At 38.4% G+C, this 24,776-nt stretch overlaps 1 protein-coding gene across 1 annotated transcript in view; it reads left to right on the forward strand.

Moving 5' to 3' along the window:
- Positions 1-24,776, forward strand: part of ARSB (arylsulfatase B) — a 227,634-nt gene that overhangs the window by 88,551 nt on the left and 114,307 nt on the right. The window contains 1 exon segment of the mRNA XM_043969448.1: positions 23,456-23,699. Within this exon segment, the coding sequence (XP_043825383.1) occupies positions 23,456-23,699 (244 nt within the window).

Consider the following 24,776-nt stretch of genomic DNA (forward strand, 5'->3'; position numbering starts at 1 on the left):
AATATAAGTTATACATGTGTATATCAGGTTGATTCTTTAAGTCAGACAAACCTAGCCAGCTTCACGGAGTAGAGATTCCTCTGTTTTTCCTGTTCAAGCCAGATGTGGCAGCAGGGATCAACAGGCCCTCATGAAAAGCTTCACCTCTCTCCAGTTTTTAGTGGTATTGAAGGCCAGTAACTGAAGCTCTTGACCAATGAAGTCAATTTCCTTTGCAGCCAATCAGGAATTACTCAGCTGAAGTTCTCAGGCTGCTGACTGCAGCTAACAGGCACTGCTTCAGGAGAGCAGTGTTTAGCCCCCTTGCTGTTTAGTTTTTCCTCCCATGTTCCCATTTCAGATTGTTGTATCAGTTTTCTGTGCTTAATAACCATGTATTTAAGTGATTTAAATGAGTTTTCAGTGACCCATCTTTCTTTCTTTTTGGTGAGGCAATTGGGGTTAAGTGACTTGCCCAAGGTCACACAGCTAGTAAGTATCAAGTGTCTGAGTCCGGATTCGAACTCAGGTCCTCCTGATTCCAGGGCCGGTGCTCTATTCACTGTGCCACCTAGCTGTCCATCTTTCATTTAAGAAGTTACTACTTCCCAAATTTCCCCTTTTAAATCAATAGCCCTTTGAAAATCATAGTTCAGACTCCAAATATGTGTTTTCTCTTTTTTAGTCATAAAAACAATTATTCAAATGTACTGGGATACTATAATGCCTTGAAAGTCTAACTTTTTTAGCATGGTCCAACATGTCTTTTGGTGTCCTTGAAATTGTTTATACTCATTTCTTTAGGTTCTAACAAATAAATGTTCTTTCTCTGCCTCTTTAAAAAACATCAAATTGTTCATACACAAGTGAAGCATCATTTTACATCATTTACAAGGTGATTTGAGTTTTTGTATTCATATAACAATGTCTAAAATTCCTCAAATACTATCTGAAACCTATTTCTTCATATACATGTTATCGGCTTTTATTAAAATAAAGCTATTTCCTTAATCCTTTTAGATAGCAAATTGTGTATCTATTACACAGCAATATCTTACTTCCTTTGATAGTTGACATATTTTCCTTTACACAAAAATGCTTTTTGTTTGTTCTTTTCATCACTGAACTATAGCATATGAAAAGGGTCTTAAAGGAACACAGGCAAGGGGAACAGCTTGTGCAAAGACAGAGAGGGGAGATGAAATCTTACATTTGAGGAATGGCTTTCCTGTAACATGAATGGAAGAGAGTATTGTATAATAAGCCTGGAAGAACAGGTTGGAAGCAAAACTGTGAAGGCCTTTAGGTATTAAACAGAAAAATCTATTTTGTCCTGGAGATAGGAGGAAGCTCTTGGAGCTTTTTGATCAGGAAAGTGATATGGTCACTCCTATGATTTAGAAATGTTCCTTTAGCAGCTGTGTAGAGGGTGGATTGGAGAAGGAAGAAATCAGAGATAGTGAAACCAATTAGAAGGCTATCAGAACACTCCAGATGGAACAGGGTGAAGCTCTGAACTTTATAAAAGGGTGGCCCTCTGAGTCAAAATAAAGGAATGAATGTGAGAAACTTCATAGACTCATAACAAGACTTGGCACCTGAAAGGGTGTGAGGAAGAGGGAGAAGGTGAAAATGACCCCTGGGTTTATGAAGCAGGATTACTAACAAGAAGGATGGTGGTGCCTTTGACAAAAGTAGGGAAGTTAGAAAGAGAGATATGTTTTGGGGAAAAGATGAGTTGTGCTTTGGACATGTTGAGTTGAAGATGCCTCTGGGACCTTCAGTTTTAAATATCCAGTAGATAATTGGTGATGTGGGCATGGGACACAGGAAATAATATAGGGCTGGATAGGGAGATCTGGGAGTCACTTGCGAGATTCATCTCTTTGAGCTCTTTAACAAGAAAGGACATAAAGATATGAATTTACTACACCGGCCTCTTCAGGTAACAGCAATTTTACCTTTAAGGAAGCAAGTACCACTGTTAATCCAAGTCACTTGGAAGTGAGTTAATCCTTTCTCTCTAGTCTAAGAGGTTTTATTGGTTTTTCATTCCCTGCTTTCTGAAGAATAAAGAACTCAGTTTATTAAATAAACAAGATAAAAAAAGTAATAGCAAAGTATATCTAGTTCAGTTACACCAAATACAGAGTATCTCTAGAGAAGTTCAATGCCTAACACATTGTCTCTTCCTACACAGTTTTCTCTGGTGCCAATTTTTTTTTTTGAGGCAACCATCCAAAACTGCATAGACTAATCTAGAAATAGAGATGATGCTATGGCTTTGAAAGGGAAGGAAATTGTCCTTTCCAACTTTTTTCCCCTTTGAAAATATGAAATCATAGGATAATAACTGTAGAGCTGGAAGGGGCCTTAGAGTTTATCTAGTCCAGTGGTTCTCAAAGTCTGGTCCAAGACCCTTTCAGGGGACCTGTAAAGTGAAGACTACTTTCATAATGATACTAAAGTGTTTTAATTTTGAAGCCTACAAATATTGCTAGACACAACTCACAGAAACAAAAATCTCTCGGGTCTTTTCAGCTTTTTAAGAGTGTAAAAGGATCTAGAAAAACTGCTGATCTATTCCAGGCTCCACTTTTTTTTTTTTTTTTTACAGATGATGAAATTGAAACTCAGAGAGGTTAAGTGATTTGTCCAAAGGCACACAGGTGACACAGCACCATTTAAACCCAGGACCTCTGACTTCATGTTCAGTACTCTATCCCTTGCACTATAATGCATATGAAGCACTTTACAAGCCTGAAAGTATTATGAATATCAAGTATTGCTGTTATAGCATTGACTTAGTAAATAAAGTATTTTTTGCTTTCAGAAGTCTGGTCCTGATCTCTGTTTAGTGTGCTGTGAAATGTTAATTTTAGCAATTAAATGTTTTGAGGAAATCACCCAATCCAAAATTTGTTGTGCAAAGGCGGCAACCAGGTGGCACAGTAGATGGCACAGAACTGGAAGTCAGGAAGATCTGAGTTCAAATTCAGCTTCAGACACTTAGTAGCCAAGTGACTCTACACAAGTCACTTAACTTCTGCTTACCTCCATTTCTTCAACAGTGAAATGATAACAACACCACCTACCAAGATTTGAATTCAAATCCAACTTTAGAGACTTATTAGCTTTGTGACCCTGGGCAAGTCACTTAAATTCTGTTTTCCTCAATTTCTTCAACTATAAAATGAGGATAATAATAGTACCTACCTCACAGGGTTTTTGTGAGGGTCAAATGAGATATTTGTAAAATAAGATAATATTAGTAAAGTGCATAGCACAATACCTGGCACATAGTAGATACTATAGAAATACCTATTCCCTTCTCCTTCTACTTATGGGGCACTTTGCCCCTGAGAAAAGGTATTACTTCCATATGATGCAACAAATCAAATGGAAAATAGTAGTTAATAGAGGTGGAAAGGATCTTGGAAAGACAGTTCATCCAACCTGCCTGAGAAACTAAGGCCCAGTGACTTGGAAAGACTTGCCCTACTCACCTGAGGTCATATAGCTAATCAGGGCTAGATGGGTGATGCCTCATCCTTCCACCACACTGCTGCTAGTACAGGGGTTCTTCATCTTTTTTACGTCATGGGCCTTTTCTCAGAATGTGGTTTTTAAATGCATAAAGTAAAATACATAGTATTACAAAGTAAACAAATTATACCAAAATGCAGCTTTTGAACTATTAAAAAAATAATAAAAACAAATCTACAGACCCCTAGTTAAAATCTCCTGCTCCAGGTCTTAAAATCGACTACATGGTTAGTTCAAGTGAGTTAGTTTGGGGTTCTTTAGTGTTTCTGTAAAGCATCCACCCTTTCTGATGGGGTGGGTGCTCTCCTTCAACTCCCTGAAACCTTCCCATGTGGCACTTTTACCTCTAGAGCCACACCAGGAAATTCAAGGTCTGGCCAAATTCCACCAAGCCTTACAAACCCAACCACTCTCTTTGCAGAGTAGGAGAAAATGATGTCAAAAACAGATGTTCTTTCGCTTCTGTGCTTTTGCCTGACTCACAAGTGAGTAGAGAGCCAGCATGTGTGCATTCTCATCTTAAAAATAGGGGGGGAGGGGGACAGAAAAGTCTCCTGGTTCACGTTATGTAGAAATCGGAGCACCGTTTCCCATCTGCCCCTCCTCCTGCATCATTATTGGACCGGAGCACAGCTGTAGCCTCCTAGGATACTGATGACCATGACACTCCAGTCATTAACTCGGAACTCGTTCTAATCCCTTGTTTTCATTGTTGCAGTCCCAGGCTGGGTTGGGAGCCCAGACCTTGGCCAATTTTCATTGGCTGCGGGGATTGTTATTGGAGTGGCTGACAGCTGTCTGCCAGGCTGTCTGAAACGGCCTTCCTGTGCTCTCTGCCTGTTAGGCCTTCACAGTGCTATTGTTCACATTGAGCCTTTTTCTTAAAATCTTTCCCAGCTGTATCCTGATATGGTAAACCACTTAAATTAGCTCCAGATTGTTCTGTTTATTTTGTGTTAGATAAGCGACAGAATTCAGTCACAGCAGCCATACACCTCTAGCAAAGCCAGGAGGGAGGGGCTGCGGGGGAAGGGGTCCCGGGTTGAGAGACACAAGGTATTTTACAACAGAAAGCTATTCCCAGACTAAACCATGAAAAGCACTAATGTGTGCTGATTAGATCACTCATCCCTGCCATGTGCATGTGACTCCAGATGGTTTGGCAGAGCTGCATCCTTGGAAGTGAACACCCTTCATTCAAAAAAAAAACCCAACAAAACAAAACACAACCCCCTACCAAAAGTTTAAAAAACAAACAAACACCTAAGACCCTACAACAATCAAAAGTTAAAAAAAAAAAACCGAAATACAAAAAAACACCTAACACCCTACAACAATCAAGAGACAGTTTGGTGCAGTAGAAATCTGAGTTTTGGAATCAGAGGACTTGGGGTCAAAACCCCACTTCTTATGCTTGCTACTCCTGTGACTTTGAATGATCCATTTAAACTCTCTGAGACTAAGTTTCTTTATCTGTAAAATGAAGGGATTGGACTGCATGGCTTTTGAGTTCTCTTCCAGCTTTGGTTTTATGATCTTGGGAACACCATACCAAAGTGATGCTTCTTTAATAAGAAGTAAACAATATTCCAGTCATATCAGCTTCTTGGTCCCTGAATCTTCTTGAGGTAACATAGTATAGTAGAATAATAGTCTGTTATTCAGTTGTTTCAGTCATGCCCTACTCTTTGTGACTCTATTTTAGGGTATTCTTTTCAAAGATCCTGGAGTGGTTTGCCATTTCCTTCTCCAACTTATTTTATTTTGTTTTTTAGTGAGGCAATTGGGGTTAAGTGACTTGCCCAGGGTCATACAGCTAGTAAGTGTTAAGTGTCTGAGGCCGGATTTGAACTCAGGTACTCCTGACTCCAGGGCCGGTGCTCTATCCACTGTGCCACCTAGCTGCCCCCAACTTATTTTATAGATGAGAGAACTAAGGCAAATAGGGTTAAATGATTTGCCCAGGGTCACATAGTTAATAAGTGTCTGATGCTGGATTTGAACTCAAGAAGATGAGTCTTCCAGATTAAGCCCAGCACTCTATTGACTGCACCACTTAGCTACCCAGAATAATAATAATAATAGCTAGCATTTATTTAGCACTTTAACATTTGCAAAACTCTTTACAGATATTTCATTTGATGCAGCAATCCTGAGAGGTAAATTCTTTTATTGCAACTATTTTATAGAAGAGGAAATTGAGACAAAAAGCAATTGTCTGCCTAGGTCATACAACTAGTGACTTGCCCTAAGTCTTATAACTAATAAGTGTCTAAGATGAGATTTGAACTCAGATTCTCCTGAATCCAGTTTGCTGTTTTCTATCACTGCTGTAAGTAACCTAACCACTTCAATGGAAAACACACACACACAAAGAACTTGGAATCAGGTAGACATACATACAGATAAATAAGTCATTAGATTCTGTGAACCTCAGTTTCTTCATCTCTTAAAGGGAACCAAAATTTTTTGCCTCTTTTATAGAATTTTGAGATCAAATATGTGAAAGTATTTTGAACTGTTTATTATGAACACACTGATTGCAAACTTCTTGAGGGAGGGGCCTGAATTTTATGTATAGTACTTGCTGATAGTAGGTGATCAATAAGTATTTATTGAATGATTAAATAACCTAAAGGATAAAGATTATATATCCTAAAACAAGTATGAGGTATTATTATTCTTGTATGCTCTTAAGATTATAGAAGTTAAAGAATCATAGATTTAGAACTGTAAACTATTTTAGAGGTCATTGTTAGTTATCTGTTTTCCATATTTTTTACAAAATTGTTGGGTGGTCTTAAATAGATTTTCTTAAATAGATTATTTTCCAGCTTCAAAGAGAAGCAGGAACTGGTTGCTCAATCACTTTGTTACCTCCTATATGCAGCCTTTCTTGACCCAAGGAGCTGCTAGTGCCACCCCCACCCCATGACCTTATATCCGCTTTGTATATATTTTGTATTTATTTTTATCTATTCATGTTACATTCCTCAATAGAATGTAAACTCCTTGAAAGCAGGGAGTGTTTTGTTTTTGTCTTTGTATTCTCTGTCCCTAGAATTGTGCTTGGTACATAGTGTGGATCATCTCAAATATCTGTTTGGTTGATTGATCTAGCCCAGCCCCCTCATTTTACAGGTAAAGAAACTGAGGCCCAGAGAGGTTAAATGACCTGACCCTTTTCATCTTGCCTCAACTTTGGAATTTACAGTAGCAGAAGAACCCCAAATCAGGCAGAAGTTGTTTCCAGTTTTCTGTATGTGTTAAAGCATTTTAAAAATATATATTTTTAAACCTTTCTGTGATTTAAAAGCAGATATCCAGGCAGCTTGAGTCACCAGTACAGGTATTTTCCATGCAGCTGGAGACATAAATTCAGAGTTGACTTGGAGCCTTTTCTGCTTATGCATACCATCTGTGAAACTGTTAGCACTGTGGCCTGATTCCTTTGTTATCTTCAAATAATGGCTGTAAAATGTAAGTCCATTGTAGGCCCCAGTTAAATTGTAAAAATCATAGAAACTATTGGAGAACAATGATTCTGCTTTTGTGAGCGTAGGAATAATCCCAAATATGATATTAAAAATAAACTTCCGAATGCCTTTGCTCAATGAAAACAGAGAAGCCAAGCCAGCAAGCAGGCAGCTGAGTTACAACAATTATTAAGATTCGAAGCTGTTGAAATTCAAATCTCCCTAGGGTGGATCCAGTGACTCCCTCTGCTGTATCTGTGCCCTCTGGTCCTCGCTTGTAGACAACTTACTGCAAACTGTTTGTCTACAATGAAATATTTAGCTGGGGCAGGGAGTTGGGCAGCATCGGAACAAAGAGAGTCAAGGGTTTATAGAGGTCAAACGCTCTTTGCCATTTTTCTTTGAATGAAAAGCTCAGCTCTAAATGAAAATATATAAAGCCAACTCCAGGATACTGCAAATACACACACACACACACACACACATCTATTTATGTTGTTTACCCATCTGACTGACTGAACGCCTTCGTTCCCTATCTAAACCATACCCATCTTTCATGGCCCAGCTGAGGGCCTATCTCCTGCTTGAAGCATTCCTTGACCACTTTAATTTTCACTGGTTTCTCATGTCTCTTATGGACACTAAGCTGCACCATAGTGCACAGAGCACCCTGCCTGAAATCGTTAAGATTCATCTTTTTGAGTTCAAATTCAGACTCAGACACTTATTAGCTGTGTGACCCTGAGCAAGACACTTAGCCCTGTTTGCCTCAGTTTCCTCATCTTTATAATCAGCCGGAGAAGGAAATGGCAAACCACTCCAGTTGTCTTTGCCAAGAAAACCTCAAATGGGGGTTATAAAAGAGTCAGACGCAACTGAACCACAACAAAAATTCCTCACTGTGCTGGGTGTCTAGGACATATTCAATAAATATTTGCCCATCCCTTGTCCTCACTGATTGCTGAGACCTTATGACCCTGCACAAAATGAGGTACTTTTTCATCCCATACCAGGATTAACTCAAATGTGTAAAAATGAAAAATCAGAGCCAGAAACTTGATCCTCTGATGGCTGCTGCTTGTAAAAATCACACATGCACATCTCATATTGGATTAGATGCATCTGATAGAGTTAACAACTGCCAGAGGTGTGGAAAAGATTCATGTTTTCGCTTACCTAGTTTGAAGTCATTTTCCACTTGATTCCACATTTAAGCCTTCCTCCAAAAATTGAATAAGAAACAGTGGAATGGTTACTTTTATTAAGTTTAAAGGAAGTTTAGAAAATTCTCCTAACAAGTTTGTGCTTGTTTCAGGTGTCAAACAGATGTGTATCAGATCAGTTTATTACAGAGAGCCCAGATGAAAAATTGGGTATGGAAATAGGTAGGAGAATAGGACACATCTTGACCTGAAAAGCTATTCTCTCTTTTTAATGAAACCAAATGATTTTCTTTGACTGGTTGGGGGAAGGGGAGAACAGTGCATATGGTTTGTCCTGGAAACTCTGGATTGCAACAAAAGAAAAAAACAGGATAACATATACATGATGCCTTGTCTCCAGAAATCATATCTGTTGTACTTGGATGCACTCTCTTTTTTTTTTAGTGAGGCAATTGGGGTTAAGTGACTTGCCCAGGGTCACACATCTAGTAAGTGTGTAAAGTGTTTGAGGCCGGATTTGAACTCAGGTACTCCTGACTCCAGGGCCAGTGCTCTATCCACTGCGCCACCTAGCTGCCCCCTTAATGTTTGGAAATGTAGATTGAATTAGTAGGGTTCAATGACCCTCACAGAGGTGATGGTGCAAGTTTCCCTTGTCCTTCAGACACTTCTTTCTTGCTCACCTTATTCACTGTAGAGTTTAGCCCACAGATAACTGAGCAAATGCCTAATTGCTTTTTGGGTCAGCTTGACATTTCAATGGGTCCTCAGGGTCTTAGATAACTCAATCATACAATGCCTTCTGACTTGAGATACCCTGCCACTGTAGTTATATTAAAACCATACTTTTCTTTCTTTTTTTTGTGGGGCAATGAGGGTTAAGTGACTTGCCCAGGGTCACACGGCTAATAAATGTCAAGTGTCTGAGGTCAGATTTGAACTCAGGTCTTCCTGAATCCAGTGCCGGTGCTTTATCCACTGTGCCACCTAGCTGCCCCCTAAAACCATACTTTTCACAATCATTATGTAAGGTCATTTGTAATGTCAAGAGAAAATATGGAGCTAGTTGCTTTAATGATCCGTCCTTTTCGTCCAATTTATTTGTAAAGATGACAAATGTATAAGATAGTGTTGGAGAAAGGTGTGGAGGGGGAAAGTGAATGTTAGTTTTGGTGTGGCAGTGTGGGAAGGGCCAGTAACATAGGTAATGGCTATAAAACATTTTGGTAGACCTTACTGATGTTAACTATACAATACCTCCCCACTTATTTGGATGTTACCTGACTAGCAACTTCAGATATCTAGAAATGTGCCAAGAACTAGGAAGTAAGCAAAAATAACTTTGAGTACCAAAATAGATGTTATAAAATCTGCTCATTATCACTAAAAATGTATGCACTTTATGAGTTCAGATCCTGCTTCAAATACTTAGCTGTGTGACCCTGGACAATTCACTCAACCTTTCTCAACCCCATTTTCCTCATGTGTAAAATGAAAATGATAATTATTGTAAGGATCAAATGATATAATTTTTGTGTGTGTGTGTGAGGCAGTTGGGGTTAAGTGACTTGCCTAGAGTCACACAGCTAGTAAGTGTCAAGTATCTGAGGTCGGATTTGAACTCAGGTCCTCTTGAATCCAGGGCTGGTGCTCTATCCACTGTACCACCTAGCTGCCCCTTCATATAAATATTTTGTAAAAATTTTGTAAAATATAAATATTTTGTAAAATATTTTGCAAACTTTAAAGTGGTATATAAAAGCTAGCTATTGTTAAATGATAATGCATAAAATTATTTTTCAAAAAGCAAACCCTAGGAATTAAGGCACAGAAGTCCAGGATCATTTATTGGAGGAGGAAATAACCTTGCATAATTTAAGGCTGGCTCTGTATTAGAGGACAGTCAGGGCCATAATCATACTTGGGCATTGTCACATTTGAGGAGATCAGGGTCCTAGCTGAAAGTCCCTTCCTTACCTGAGTTAGTGAGTAGACCCTAAGCAGCAATCTAATCAGAATACTTACTGACTTTATTATTTTGTGTCCACTTTCACTTACAGCCAGGAATGTGCTGGATCTAGCTTCCACTGGAGGGAGAGCTGATTATTAAATTTTCAGTGTGAACATTTACCACCTGACAGTTAGCAAATAACACAAATCAGGACTTGATTTATTTTTATATTGTTTAGGCTTAAGATGGTGATGGGAAAATATTAATAATTGTGATTAAATTTAAAAATACGTCATGTGTACATTCCCATTTTTTTGTTTGTTTTTTTGTGTGGCAATGAGAGTTAAGTGGCTTGTCCAGGGTCACACAGATAGTAAGTATCAAGTGTCTGAGGTCAAATTTGAACTCAGGTCCTCCTGAATCCAGGACCGATGCTTTATCCACTGTGCCACCTAGCTGCCCCCCATTTCCATTAAATTTGGCAATTTACCAACACACCCTCACATTTAATCTTACTATGACTTCATGCTCACACACATACCTACCCTGACCCATATTCACAAAGAATGTTCTTGACTAAGTCAGATATGAATGGCTACAACCAATTAGTGATACCAGGAGTTACAGGAACTGCAACTCATGTGATGGCAGAAGGAAGGAGAAGAAGAGATTTCTTTGTGTATCACTGGCCATTGGGGAAATGTAATCTGCAAAACTGGACTAAATATTTCTCTTAAACCATTTAAAAGGATTCATTCAGTATTTGGAATAAACAATAATTTCTTTTAACAGACAACATAATATTTAGATAAATAAAACAAGTTGTTTAATTATCACATTTACTGCCATTATCTATCTAAGTTTTCCACTGTTCTTCAAAGAGATTTGTGCCAATAAAAATTTGTGACTTTTGTATGTTTGTCCCACCATTAAACATAGACACTGCCCTAGTGAGAACATTTAACATTTGGCAAAGCTTCAGAGGGGAACTCTGAGGAAACTGAACTGCCTGTCCAGTTTTGTTTATTGATTCCTCTATGTAACCCTACAAAATCTCCCTGCCTACTTCCCAAGTAGAGATTCAGTAAAATATTTGTATTAGAAGAATAAATGTAAAACATTTAACATACATTCTAAATGAATGAAGGGATGAATGAATGAATTAAAAAAGCATTTATTAAGCACTAGTTGCTATGTACCAATCATTAAATTAAGTGCTAAGTGTTACAAATAGAAAAGGACGATAGTCCCTGCTTTCGATGAGCTTTCACCCTAGCGAGAGAAACAGAACATGTAGAAAGTCGAGGAGGTCCTAAGAATGTCCAACAGGGCAGATGGCAAGGACTAAGGGTCCTCACAGTACATTACCTGTGTCTGCTACACAGGGATCTTAGAGAGGATCATCCCACAATCATTGAAAAGCACTTAGTATAGTGCTTGGCACATGGCAGGTTCTTGATAAATGTTGATTGATTGATTGAGAAGGAGGGACTGACTGGGCCTAAGGGATATGGAATGAGGATTCTGGATTTCCTCTGGCAGGGGTGGGGATAGGCATTCACAGTGTGGCCAGCCAGTGAAAACAAGAAAGGAAGAATTGGCAGCAAGTCTGGGAGTATGGGGAGGGCTTCACGCTTCATGTTGGCTGTGGCCATTGCTTACCAGGCACCCTTGTGGTAGGTGAAAAATGAAATGACTGAGGGAATTAGGACAGTAAGTGGTTAATTTGGGGAATTGAGTAAAACACACTGACTCCATGTTGTGAGTCAGTTCTGGAGCTAGCTCAGCTCCCTTTCTGTTCAATTATGGGTTTAGTCCAACTTCCATCTTCTGAGAAAACTTTATTCAATTGTGGGGATTGGGAGAAAACTTTATTGTATTGTTTGAACCTAGGGCTGAACTACCTCTACTTGCTGCTTACAGACACTTAGCTAAGGGTCTGTTGATCAAAACCTAGTGAGAGCCTAAGATCGATGCAAAGAGTTTTCTCACAATTGTATATCTCAAGTAATCCATATATCTTATCTGAAAACTGGTGCCATACTGATCAATTAGTTATTGTTTGATTGTTTACAGCCACTTGAGGGAAGTTGGGACACCTCTTTTTCTGATTTCAAGGAATTCTACCTGTTTGCTCTCTCCCTTCCAACTTGGAAAGTCCCTAATCTTTCCTTTAGTTAGAAATCAGATTGCCTAATGTGTTACAAGGGAGCCAGGAGGTGCAGTGGAAATAGCACGGGGCTTAGAATCAGGAAAACTCATTTATCTGAGTTCAAATTTGACCTCAGACACTTAGTAGCTATATCACCCTGGGAAAGTCACCTAACCCTGTTTTCCTCAGTTTCCTCATCTGTCAAATGAACTGGAGAAGGAAATGGCAAACCACTCCAGTATCTTTGTCAAGAAAACCCCAAATGGGTTCATGGAGAGTCAGACATGACTGAAACGACTCTACAACAATAGAAATGTATTGTTTCCTTTAATTAATTGGTTTTATTTGATTGTTGTTTTTGTTTTTTGGGTTTTTTTTTAGTGAGGCAATGGGGGTTAAGTGACTTGCCCAGGGTCACACAGCTAGTAAGTGTTAAGTGTCTGGGGCCGGATTTGAACTCAGGTACTCCTGAATCCAGGGCCGGTGCTCTATCCACTGCACCACCTAGCTGCCCCTGATTAATTGTTTTTAATGTATAAAAGCCTTTCTCCCCTATATTTGCTTTCCAGGCCTAAGCTGAAGAGGTCTGGGCCTGGTTTGTTGGGCAGTTACTACGCACTGCTTAATAAATCAATATGCTCAGAAGACTGAACCTTTGATCATCTTTCACCTGCTACACCCTATAAACTTTATTTGGGATGTAGTGAATACCGATTATTGTAGGATGCCTTACTTCAGTAGGGAATAAGTGACCCATATTTTTAAATGGTGCACCAAAATTTTTAGCTTCTCCGTAAATATTTTTCTTCTCCATTTCCCTCAATGCTTTTATCATACAAGTGTTACTTTGGAAAAACATTTCCAGTCCTTCTTTACTGGTGTTATTTTCAACTGCCCTTTGATCTCCATTATCTGATCATTCTTTCCATTTGCCTAGAAAGGATAGAACACAGGGCTCAAGCCATGAAGAACTGAATTGAAATCCTGCCTCTGACAATGACCTGTTGTTTGATCTCAGGAAAGCCATGCAACCTGCCTCAGTTTCCTCTTCTGTAAAATGATGTTAAAAATAACACTGAACTCAAAGTGTTTATGCAAGGATACAATGAGATAATGTACACAAAGCATTTTGTAGATCTTAAGGTAATATATAAATATATAAATGACCATGCTCTGGATTGGCAATGTTGGAGTATAGACACATCTGATAATATAGAAAGCTTTCTGAGTCTCTGAGAGGATTTCAATTGGAAGGAAAGAAAAATCTTGGGGAGACAAATGGAAAGGCTTTCCTCTAGTGGAAAGTATTTATCATTTGTTATAAAAGCAGCTTCATCAGCAAAAACACCAAACTCTCTGCCTCAGCCAAACGTATAAGGAGAGTAGTGGACAGATTTTGCTCAAGTATATGGGTAAAACATAAACAGGTTCTTTATACCTGCTGAATCTTTAGGCAAGGGGATGGTAGCTTATGGAAATCACAACATAACAGCATCATCAGAGGCTCCTTGATGACAGCAGCTTCTAGCCCATCGACCAGCATTTAGTAAGTGCCTACTATATCCTAGGCACTGTGCTAGACATTGACAAGACAAAAATATGACAGTCCCCACCCTCTTTGTGTTTATGTTACAGCTGCCATCTGACAATCTCTAAGCATCCCATCCCCTTCATACACATTCAAACACAGTGACACAGAGGACTAGCTTGATCGCTGTTGTCTCCCAGAATCCTGCTCCGTGCTGACTTTGTGAGGCCAAATGTTTTCAATCTGTCAAGGAAAATGGTCTTTCAAGCCTTTTTCATCCCGAATAAATGTTTAACTAGATATGAAATTAATCTCATTGGCATCTGACCATTATAAGCAGTAAAGTTGGCCTTCTTAAAGTTGGTGAATCTTTTGCTGTAACTATTTACGATCCATTCTTATCTTCTTGTCTTGGTTTTGCTCTTTTCCCTGCATCCATCTTCCTTTATCTTGGATTTTTTTGATGGCAACATTGGTTGCTCGGGATCTGGCTGCCAATTTCATTACATCAGCCTTCCTGATTCCATCTTCTCAGCAGGAACTCTCTCCTTGCTGCTGCCTTCAATCAGTTTGTGAAGTTGGATTAGTGTCCCACTGTGGACCGGAGGGTCAAAGCATTGATCTGACCTGCTTGTTATGACTCATTCTGGCATGGCCAGGCAGGAATTTCCCTGCTGGTGAAATAGTGGGCTGCAGAAATGCCTTCTTAGGTCATCCTTGAATAAATATTCTTTTTTTTATGATGTTTAACTTGAATCAAAGGTCAAGGCTCTTGCACCTCTTCCATTGATAACTGATGTACTTTACTTAAAGTCAAGGAAACTTGTGGAGCCATTTAAAATAACAATGGTAATAATGATGAGAGAATAAAGTATACATGAGTATACATATATGAGGGGAATAATGAACTTATAAAGTATATATAAATTACTTATCTGGGAGAAGGAAGGGGTACCTATAGGCTCTCTTTATTATTAGGGTTCTTTTTTTCCCCCAAAGCAAGCAGCTCTTTTTTTAAAAAAAATTATGGGACAAAACAAGCATTTCCATAACATGGTACAATTAAACAAAGATGATTGTACATGAAACCGCAAATCTACTATGCTCAACTTGCTATTCTTTTCAAATATAGAATAAAATTATCATGTAAATTTCCTTTTTTTTCTTCCCTTCCCCCCATAGCAAGCAGCTCTGCTAGGCAATGTCTACACTAGTTAGCCTAGTTTCAAGTTTTAAGAGTAATTGGGATAGAGAATTTCAGCTTTGCATTTGTATTTTGTTTTTGAGCCTGCAAATTTGGGTTCTGTTTTATGTCACACAGTCCTCTGGGGTCATTGGAACATAGCTGAGCGAGTTTTCCAAGAATAGCTACCTTCCACAGTGGGACCAAATTCTGTCCTTAGATGCCCTTAGGCAGCCCTCTTTTACATCACAGGGACTTCTGTGGGAGCTACAGCCCTGGTGCTTATGACTTTGGCTTGCCTTACTCCTTGTCAGGGTCCCAAGCACCACCCCCAAAGGATAGCATTTGAAGACAGAATATATTACTTAAAGACAAAGCCAATGAACATCATTGATAGTACCAGCCATAAATACGAAGCAAGAGATATCTATTTCTGTTACATCCTGTCTTTATCCATCTATCTATTAATTCATTCAATAAGCAAACTTAGTCAATCAGTAAACATTTATGAAGTACCTATCACATTCCACACACTGTGATGGGTGCTGGGAATACCAAGAATTAAACAATCTATACACTTAAGAGCTTACATTCTTTTGGGGGGGGGGGGTAGGGCAATGGGGGTTAAGTGACTTGCCCAGGGTCACACAACTAGTAAGTGTCAAGTGTCTGAGGCCAGATTTAAACTCAGGTACTCCTGAATCCAGGGCCAGTGCTTTATCCACTGCGCCACCTAGCTGCCCCAAGAGCTTACATTCTAATAGAGGACTACAATGAGCACACATACTAATATAGACAGAATAAATACAAATAAATACCAAGTAGATAAATAGAAGATAGTTTGGAAAGGAAGGCACTAGTATTTGGAGGAAGGGATTGGGAAAAGCTTCAAAGGACAGGAGTTCTTTTGTTACAAATAATCTGTCCTTCCCACTCCACCCCTCCACCAACCCATTGAGCATATTTAACAACCTCTGAAAAACAAATCTTTTAATACCTGTCCCCTTAGTCCAGCGAAAGAAATTCCCATGTTAGCCGTATCTGAAAAGACATATCTTTTGTGCATTTCAAGTTCATCACCTCTCTCGGGAGGTGAGTGGCCTGTCTCATATTTATTCTTTTGGACTCATGTCTTATTGCTGCATTGATCAGAGCTCTAAAATCTTTCAAGTTGTTTTTCTCTATAATGTTGTCATCATTGTATAAATTGTTCTAGTTCTCACTTTGCTTGCATCACTTCATAAATGCCTACCCAGTTTCCTCTAAAACTGTCCATTTTTCATTTCTTATGACATTACATACATATATACATATATTGTGTACATATACACATGTGTATATGTGTGTATGTATACATGTGTGTATAGATATAGATAGATTTAGATATACATCCATCTCTATATCTCTCTATCTTCTCCCTCTCTATATATATGTATACACACACACACACACACACACACACACATATATATATATCTCACAATTTCCTTAGCCATTCCCTAATGGAAGGATGCAATTTTAAGTTCCTGATTTTTAGCCACCATAAAAAGAGTTAATAAAAATATTTTTGTGTAAACATATGCATCTTTTTCCTCTTTCTTTGATGTCATAATAGAATGACAAGGTCATATTTGTTCACATCCAAAAACTGCACATATCCCACACCCTTAGTCTGCCACTTCTCCATCAGAATTTGGGTAGTATACTTCATCATGAGCTTTCTGGAATCATGGTTAAGGGTTGTGTAGATCAGAGTACTTAAGTCTTGCAAAGTTGTTTGTCTTCTCAATATTATTGTTATTGTAGGAACAACTTCCCTAGGCCTAATAAAGCCACAGTGGTTAGGAAAGTCAATTCAGGAACCTTGTGCTTCTTCCCTTGAAGCCATATGCCACCCAGTAGGAGGGTTTTCTGTGTGAGCCTCAGGTGAAGGAACTCTTGTTATGGATGATGGAAGGTTTGATCTGAAGACTCAGGACAGGTCCACATCCCAGCTAGGTTCCTTTGTGGGGGAAGCCAGTTAGCATGGTCTCATCTTGAATTTTCCTAGTTAGGAACAGGAACAGTAATCACTGACATGCTTTTTAAACTTATTGATGTCATTGACCATTTGGTATTTGGAACATGGAATTTTGGAGAGGAAATTTTGATTACCAATAAATAGTAACCTCTGTTAAGGTATTCATCTGATGCTTTACTCTAGCATGGAAGCGACCCTGGGTTCTTCTTTTTTCTCCTTTAATTTTTTTTTTTTGCTTTCACATCACTTTCATTTACTTTTATTTGTTTGTTTGTTTATTGCAATTAACAAGAATTTATTTTCTTTCCTTACTTCCTCCTGCCCCACTAGAAAAGATAAAAGAAAACCCTCGTAACAAATATGCATAGTCAAGCAAAACAAATTCCCACATTGGCTATGTCCAGAAATGCAGGTCTAATTTTGAGATATCTTCACCTGACCAGGGTCAAAAGGACACGAAACAATGTTTGTCTTATTCTGCATCTTGAGTCTATAAACTCCCCGTAAGGAAGTGGATAGCATGCTTCATTACAGGTCCTCTGGAGTTGTATTTGGTCATCACAGCGATCAGAGTAAAATCTTTTCAAGTTGCTGGACTTTCTGATGTGACTATTTTTTGCATAAATTGTTCTCCTGGTTCTGCTCACTTAACTCTGCACCATTTCATACAAATTTTCTCAGGTTTTTCTGAAACCACCCCTTTCATCATGTCTTACCAGTACAATAATATTCTCTCACGGTCTTATACCACAGTTTGTTCAGCCATCCCCCAATGGATTTGCACTGCCATTTCTTTTCTGTCACCCTCATTTCCAAATATATCCTTCCATACTCTTCCAAATTCTTTAACAAATTAGACTATAGCCCTCACAGATAGAAGCTATTGTTGTTGTTGCTGGAAGCCTTTGAGTATTATGTCTGACATCTAAGACTTTAAATTCAGAGAGGCTTATCACTAATGTATTGGCCATAGGTTGATGAATTCTTTTGGCTGCAGCAACTCATTAATCTATATCCTAAGGAGGGTCTTGGTAGAAGGAACACTTAAATGAAATCATGGATCCTTGAAGTATTGATGTAATGAATAATGAAATAAATTGTACATTTTGCATTACCTAACCTTTCCTTTGTTTTGACATTACATATAGAGGTGCCAAAGTTTTCATCACTGGGTTTTTCTTTAGTCAAAACATTGTTAAATGGATCTGTTCTCTGAGTTTCTTTGCCATGAAAGCCATCTCATTTTGACTTGCAACTTTCCCATAACAATTTCATTAGGAAATGAAACAATGAAAAAGGCTTATTAAAAATGAAACCTTGACCACCACAGCAAAAATAACTTATATCAAGAAGGAAATTAGAAAAAAAGGGAAATGGGGGAGAGAAAGCATTGTTTGAAATGAGATTCATTTCCTATATTGGTGTGATCAAGTTATGACCTAGGTTGATTGGAGCAGTCAAGATAGAAAACCCTCTTTCCTCCTTAGGATCATAGGATCATAGATTTAGAGCCGGACCAGACTTTGGAGATCAAACCTAGTCAAACTCTCTCATCTTATAGATGAGGAAACTGAGGCTCAGGGGAATCGAGTAACTCCATAGGATCATAAGATCAAAGACTTAGAGTTGCAAGAGATCTCAGAGGCCACCTGGTCCAACCCATTCTCATTTTATAGATGAGGAAACTGAGGCCCAGAAAAAAAATTGAGTAACTTAGCAAAATTGAAGAACTGGAGTTCAAACCCATGTCTTCTGACTTAAAATCCAAAATTCTTTCCTTTATACTATACTCTTCTGACATCTTAGTGGACTACTATAATAGAAGCAACTATTGGGCAAGTGTTTTCTCTGGGTTCTGTTCATATAGTAGTCATTCCATATAATGATTCTGTGTTATTTCCTTTGCTGTTAGAAATAATGTAGTTAAGGGGCAGCTAGGTGGAGCAGTGGAGAAAGCACCAGCCCTGGATTCAGGAGGACCTGAATTCAAATCCAGCCTTAGACACTTGACACTTACTAGCTGTGTGACTAGCTGTGTGCAAACAACTTTGCAAGTCAGTTAACCCTCATTGCCCTGTGAGAAAGAAAGGAAGGAAGGAAGGAAGGAAGGAAGGAAGGAAGGAAGGAAGGAAGGAAGGAAGGAAGGAAGGAAGGAAGGAAAAGAGGAAGGAAAGAATTTAGTTAAGTTGAATTATAGGTGAGCTATTTAATCTTTTTCCTTTCAATGAGACAATCAACAAGAACTTATCAAGCACAACTATGTTACAAGAACTGTGCCAGGGACTGGAGATAGACAAAAATGAGATTGTGCCTGTCCTCAAGGAGCTTATATTCTACTAAAAGGATGCAACATTCACATAAGTGAACACACAATATATACACACCAAATATAGTTATCCCTTCCACATGGTGGGGATTAGGAGCATGATGCCCCCACAGTCTATAAAATCCATGTAAAATGTTTTGGCCCTCCCTTTCTCCCATAGAAGAAGTCTGACTTTTGTCTTTTCCTTTTAGGGGGTGTTTATAGTACCTTTTTGTAGAATTTGGGTTAAGCTTTTGATTATACACTCTGTGTCATCTGTTAGCCTTTGCATGTCTTCTGTGTCTTCCACAGAACCACCCCAAAATTCCCATTTGATTTCTTATGCTGATCCATGATATATTGAAACTGTGTTGAGGGAAGTCACAATGTGGAAGTGATAACTGTACAGAGTTATTGAGGGGGGACACAAAAATTAGGGGAATGAGGAATTTGGAAGGAGGTCACTCTTGAGCTGAACCTTGAAGGAGCCTAAGTATTCCAGAAGACAGAAGAGAGGAAAGAGATCATTCTAGGTATGGGGGACAACCTGTATGAAGGCATGGAGATGGGTAATAGAAGGTCATCTAGATAGAATAATAGACTGCTTTGACTGGAACGTAGAATGTGTGAGAGGAAATAATGTAAAATTAAGCTGGAGCCACATTGTGATGAGCTTTTAAATGCTACAGGAGATTGTACTTATCCAAGTGGTACCAGGGAGTTTCTTGAGGAGGGTGTGACATGAATAGTTATGTATTTTAAGGGTATCATTTTTGTGGCTATGTGAAGGAAGGATTGAAAGAGGAAGAGATTAATAAAGAATTAATCTGTAAATTAATGAATTGGCTATGTCAGTAGTCCAGGTAAGAAGGTATGAAGGATGACTTTGTGAGGAGAGAACCGATGGCTGCAACAGATGTCAAGGAGGTAAAACTGACCAACCTTGGCAGCAAATGAGCTTCAATGACCATTCAACATATCTTCCTACCACAAAAAACCCAATCACTTAAACCCAATCCATCGAAACCTCTGAGCTCCCTACCAAAGAAAACAAGATTAAAGGATTGAGAGAAGGAAAGGAAATGGGGTGGTGTGTGCCTGATACCTCTTTTCTTTCTCCTCTGAATTAAAAGCATTTTTGCTTGCCAATTCCCTGTTACTAATAAGCCTAATATTAGTTATCTTTCATTACTAGTTCATTAGACATGACATGTGCTTTCTAGCAATGTATTCAATTTAACTAATTTCCATTCTTACAAAACATTCTGGAAGTCCCAGTGGAGAATTTTACCTGTATTTTGTATTATATATAGACAAAATTAGCTGTATATGTTTACATATTTTCACTATTTCTATATGATCATATTATTGTTGTTTTCTCTAAATTACAAATTCAAAGTAGGGTAGGAAATTGTATCTTTTACTCCATTCCACCTAGCACAGTGGTTTGCTCAGAATGTCCCAAAGATAGCTTAATTTTCAGAATTGTTTTGTTTATTTATTTATTTAGAATTTTCCCCACCTTACATGTAAAAAACAAATCGTAACATCAATTTTTAAAACTTTGTATTCCAAGCTCTCTTCCTTCCTCCCTATCCCCTCTTAAGAACTCAAGCAATTCAATATAAATTATACGTGTGCAGTCATGCAAAACATAGCAGACAAAAAACTTTAGAAAAAGGAACTAACAACAACTACAACAAAATATACTTCCATCTGTATTCGGATACCATCAGTTCTTTCCCTGTAGTTGGGTTGCATTTTTCATAAGTCCTTCAGAGTTTCCTTGGATCATTGCATTGCATTCGTAGTAGATCATCTTACAATATTGCTGTGATTTTGTATACAGTACATTTCACTTTGCATCAGCTCATGTAAGTCTTCCCAAGTTTTTCTGATAGCATCCTGCTCATCTTTTTTTTTAAATAGTAAACTACATTTAAATAGTATTGTAAAGGGTGATTTCCTTGCAAAACACCCAGGAGGTTGATTATTGCAACAATAATAGCTTACATTTATAGAGTACTTTATACCTGACAAAGAATTTTCTTCACAATAGCCCAGCAAAGTAAGTACCATCGTCGTCGTCGTCGTCATCGTCTTCTTCTTCTTCTTCTTCTTCTTCTTCTTCTTCTTCTTCTTCTTCTTCTTCTTCTTCATCTTACATTGCTCTTGCCTCTTCTTCAAATTTTTTCCCAGTTACTATTGCTAACAGAATTGGTTTTTAGTTAAACATTTTTCTCTGAGAATCTGGGAGTTTTTTATTTCCTTCAGATGGTAGAGGTATATATTGGCAAAGAACTTACTTTATGTCTGTAGGGTTTATTTGGGCCACTTCATGGGTTCTTCCATATGTAAGAATAGGGGCCATTTAATCAATCAACGAATTACCCAATTCCACTTAAAAATATGAATGAGGAGTGAACAAGAGCTAGACATACTTACTTTAATCAGTCATCAGACAAGGGCATTAGAGTAGGTTTGAGAAAGATATGAGATGAAATATAGTCATGCTGCAGGAGGGGTTTGTTGTTATTGGCTAATAAAACCTGTTCTTGCCCCATAGGTCTTCTATAAAATAGTAGACCAAGTTTTAAACCCAAGAGGCTGTAGTCATAAGTGAGGAGAGAGTTGTTCCAGCCAAGCCCCTGAGAGGACTTGCTTGGGGGGATGGGGAAGGGTGAGCAGAGCCTTAGTCTTTTCCTTTTCCTCCTCTACTACTTTGTGAATTTTAGAGAGTCAGGAGGTTTGGACTTTTCATTGGTATCCTAGCAATGAACACAAAATGGCAGTGACATTGGAAGCCAAAGACAAACTAGACATACTAAAGAAAGGCAGCTTTAACATTCTACCCAGACCTTGTTAACTTGGTGTCCATGGCTCTCCCCCACCTCTCTCTATATATACATGTATACATATATAAACACACATATATGTATGTATATATACATATATATATATATAAATTTAAATTAATTGGCTTTTCTTTGTAATACTTTTTGGTAATGCAAATTGTTTTTAATTTTATGCATTTAAAAACATTCTCAGGGAGGGGACAATCAGAAGCAAAACACTTTTGAGGAGGAACGAGGTGAAAGGAGATAGAAATAAAGTAAATGATGTGGGGAGTGAATAAGAGGAGGGAAATACAGTTAGCAATAGTAACTGTGAAAAAAATTTGAAGCAAATTTGTCTGATAAAGGCCTCATTTCTCAAACATATAGAGAACTGAGTCAAAATTTTTAAAATAAGAGCCATTCCCCAATTGATAAATGATCAATGGTTCAGAAAACCATTCTGAGAAAGGGTCTATAGGCTTAACCCGACTGCCAAAGAAGTCCATGACATAAAAGAATTCCTGCTCCATAAGGCACCCAACAAAAAATCTATACCATGCCTAACAGAAATTTCATGAGTAACTCCATGAAAGGAAAAAAAAAGGACTTCTAGGAGCTGGGAATTATCCCTTTGTCCCATGTCCTCTAAGTCTGAGTCCACTTTCTCCTAGAGTCTGTATGTACTGGTGAGAGACTATCTCACAGACTTTTGATTTTGCCCGTTGAAGAAATCCTCAGTTTACACACTTGATCATCTCAGATTACTGTGAGAGTTGTGGAATATCCATTTAGTTTTGATTTTTGTAATAAATCAGCAAAAAACAAACAGCCTGATCTAATTGATATGTTGGTTAATTTTGCTGTTACTTTTCCCCCTGTTTCTTTTTTATTCTTTATTACAAAATATAGCTTCCTGGTTGGGGTTGTAGAGGAATAGATTCAGAAATAAAGGCAATATAAAAACAAATACATCAATAGAATTTTTTTTAAAAAGAAATATAACCTAAAGTAAATCAGACAATCTCCTTAACTGTCTTATTGGGAGCCATAGTTCAAAAAGAAGTGACTTAGACTTAGTCTTTTCATGTATACTTCAGGGTTCAACTTCCACAGTTGTCTGGGTTTTAGGCTACACAAAATTCCATTAATAATTTCAACACAAAATCCACTTTTTTGGGACCCAGATCCATCTTGAAGAATTACTGTTGCTGAATTTCCTTCTCACAAATGGCCTCAAACCATTGTAGAATTAAAGATCTTGTCGCCTCTGTAAATGATAACATGGTCTTTATACAAATGTCTAATTTTGTTTCAGACAACGGTGGACAAACCTTGGCAGGGGGCAACAACTGGCCACTCAGAGGACGAAAATGGTCACTGTGGGAAGGCGGAATTCGAGGAGTGGGCTTCGTAGCCAGCCCCTTACTAAAACAGAAAGGAGTGCAAAGCTCGGAACTCATTCACATTTCTGACTGGCTGCCTACTCTAGTCAACCTTGCTGGCGGACATACAAATGGCACCAAACCACTAGATGGCTTTGATGTGTGGGAGACTATCAGGTAACACTAAATTATACAATGATTCTCCATGTAATAGTCAGTTCTCTCTCTACCAACAGTTTGACTCAAGTAAGATGAGACTTACACGAATAGGTGACATTTTATATAGCACTTTAAGGTTTGCAAAGTGTAGGACATACATGATCTCATAGCCAGACTTATCTTCTTCCCTTTTTTGACAGGGGTACTAACCTGGTAATCAGGGAACTGCTGTAGAGCAGAGGTGTTATATGTGGGGCCAGCAGCTGGTCTACTTCACTCCAGAGTGCCTTCTGAACCAGATAAAAATGTAATTGGGAAATACTTAATAAGATAAATAAAAATACAGTAAAACATAGATAATATCACATTTTGAAACTAAATTAACGTGCTCCCCAGGGATCTTCGGGAATGGATGAATGGCCCCCATTTCTGAGTTTGACATCACTAATGTAGATAAGTTTTCCTAGATATTAGCAAAGTGACAAAAAATACTTCAGACTCTTCTTGTGGAAAAAGAGAAATGTGGGCTCAATGATGGTGCATTTATGTGGATTTGAACCTAGTTAACTGATGGACAGACTCAAAATAGCCATTAATATTTCAGTGTCAGGTTGGAAGCAGGTCTTCAGTGACATGATCCTCCACTCACTTTCCACTAGATCCAACTTTGCAAGTCTTGTTTAGGGATGCCAAATCTGGCATAAGTATCTATTGCCTGCTGGTTCCACTTAGAAACTTGTGTTTCAGAATGGTAGGCTGTCTACACTGAAACTCGCTTTCCTAAACACCACTTCCTGCTCCCTCATGCCTGTCCACGTCAGCCCCATCCCTCCTGTACCCCCATCCAGCTCTGTTGTAGCCTGCTCTTGTGCCCTATCAGATCTCTGTTCTGTCGTTAACAAACCACCCTTGATATCGGATGTGTGCCCTATCCCTGGAAGTTACTTTGTACATATTTTTCTTGAATTTTCTTTGCATATGTTGTTTTTCCCAAATAGAATGGAAACTCCTTCTGCCACCACCACCTTCCTAGCACAGTGCCTTGCACATAGTAGGTGATACATAAATATTTGCTGAATTGGGGTTTTTGCCTGT

The sequence above is a fragment of the Dromiciops gliroides genome, chromosome 1, assembly GCF_019393635.1.
Source record: "Dromiciops gliroides isolate mDroGli1 chromosome 1, mDroGli1.pri, whole genome shotgun sequence".
Taxonomy (NCBI): domain Eukaryota; kingdom Metazoa; phylum Chordata; class Mammalia; order Microbiotheria; family Microbiotheriidae; genus Dromiciops; species Dromiciops gliroides.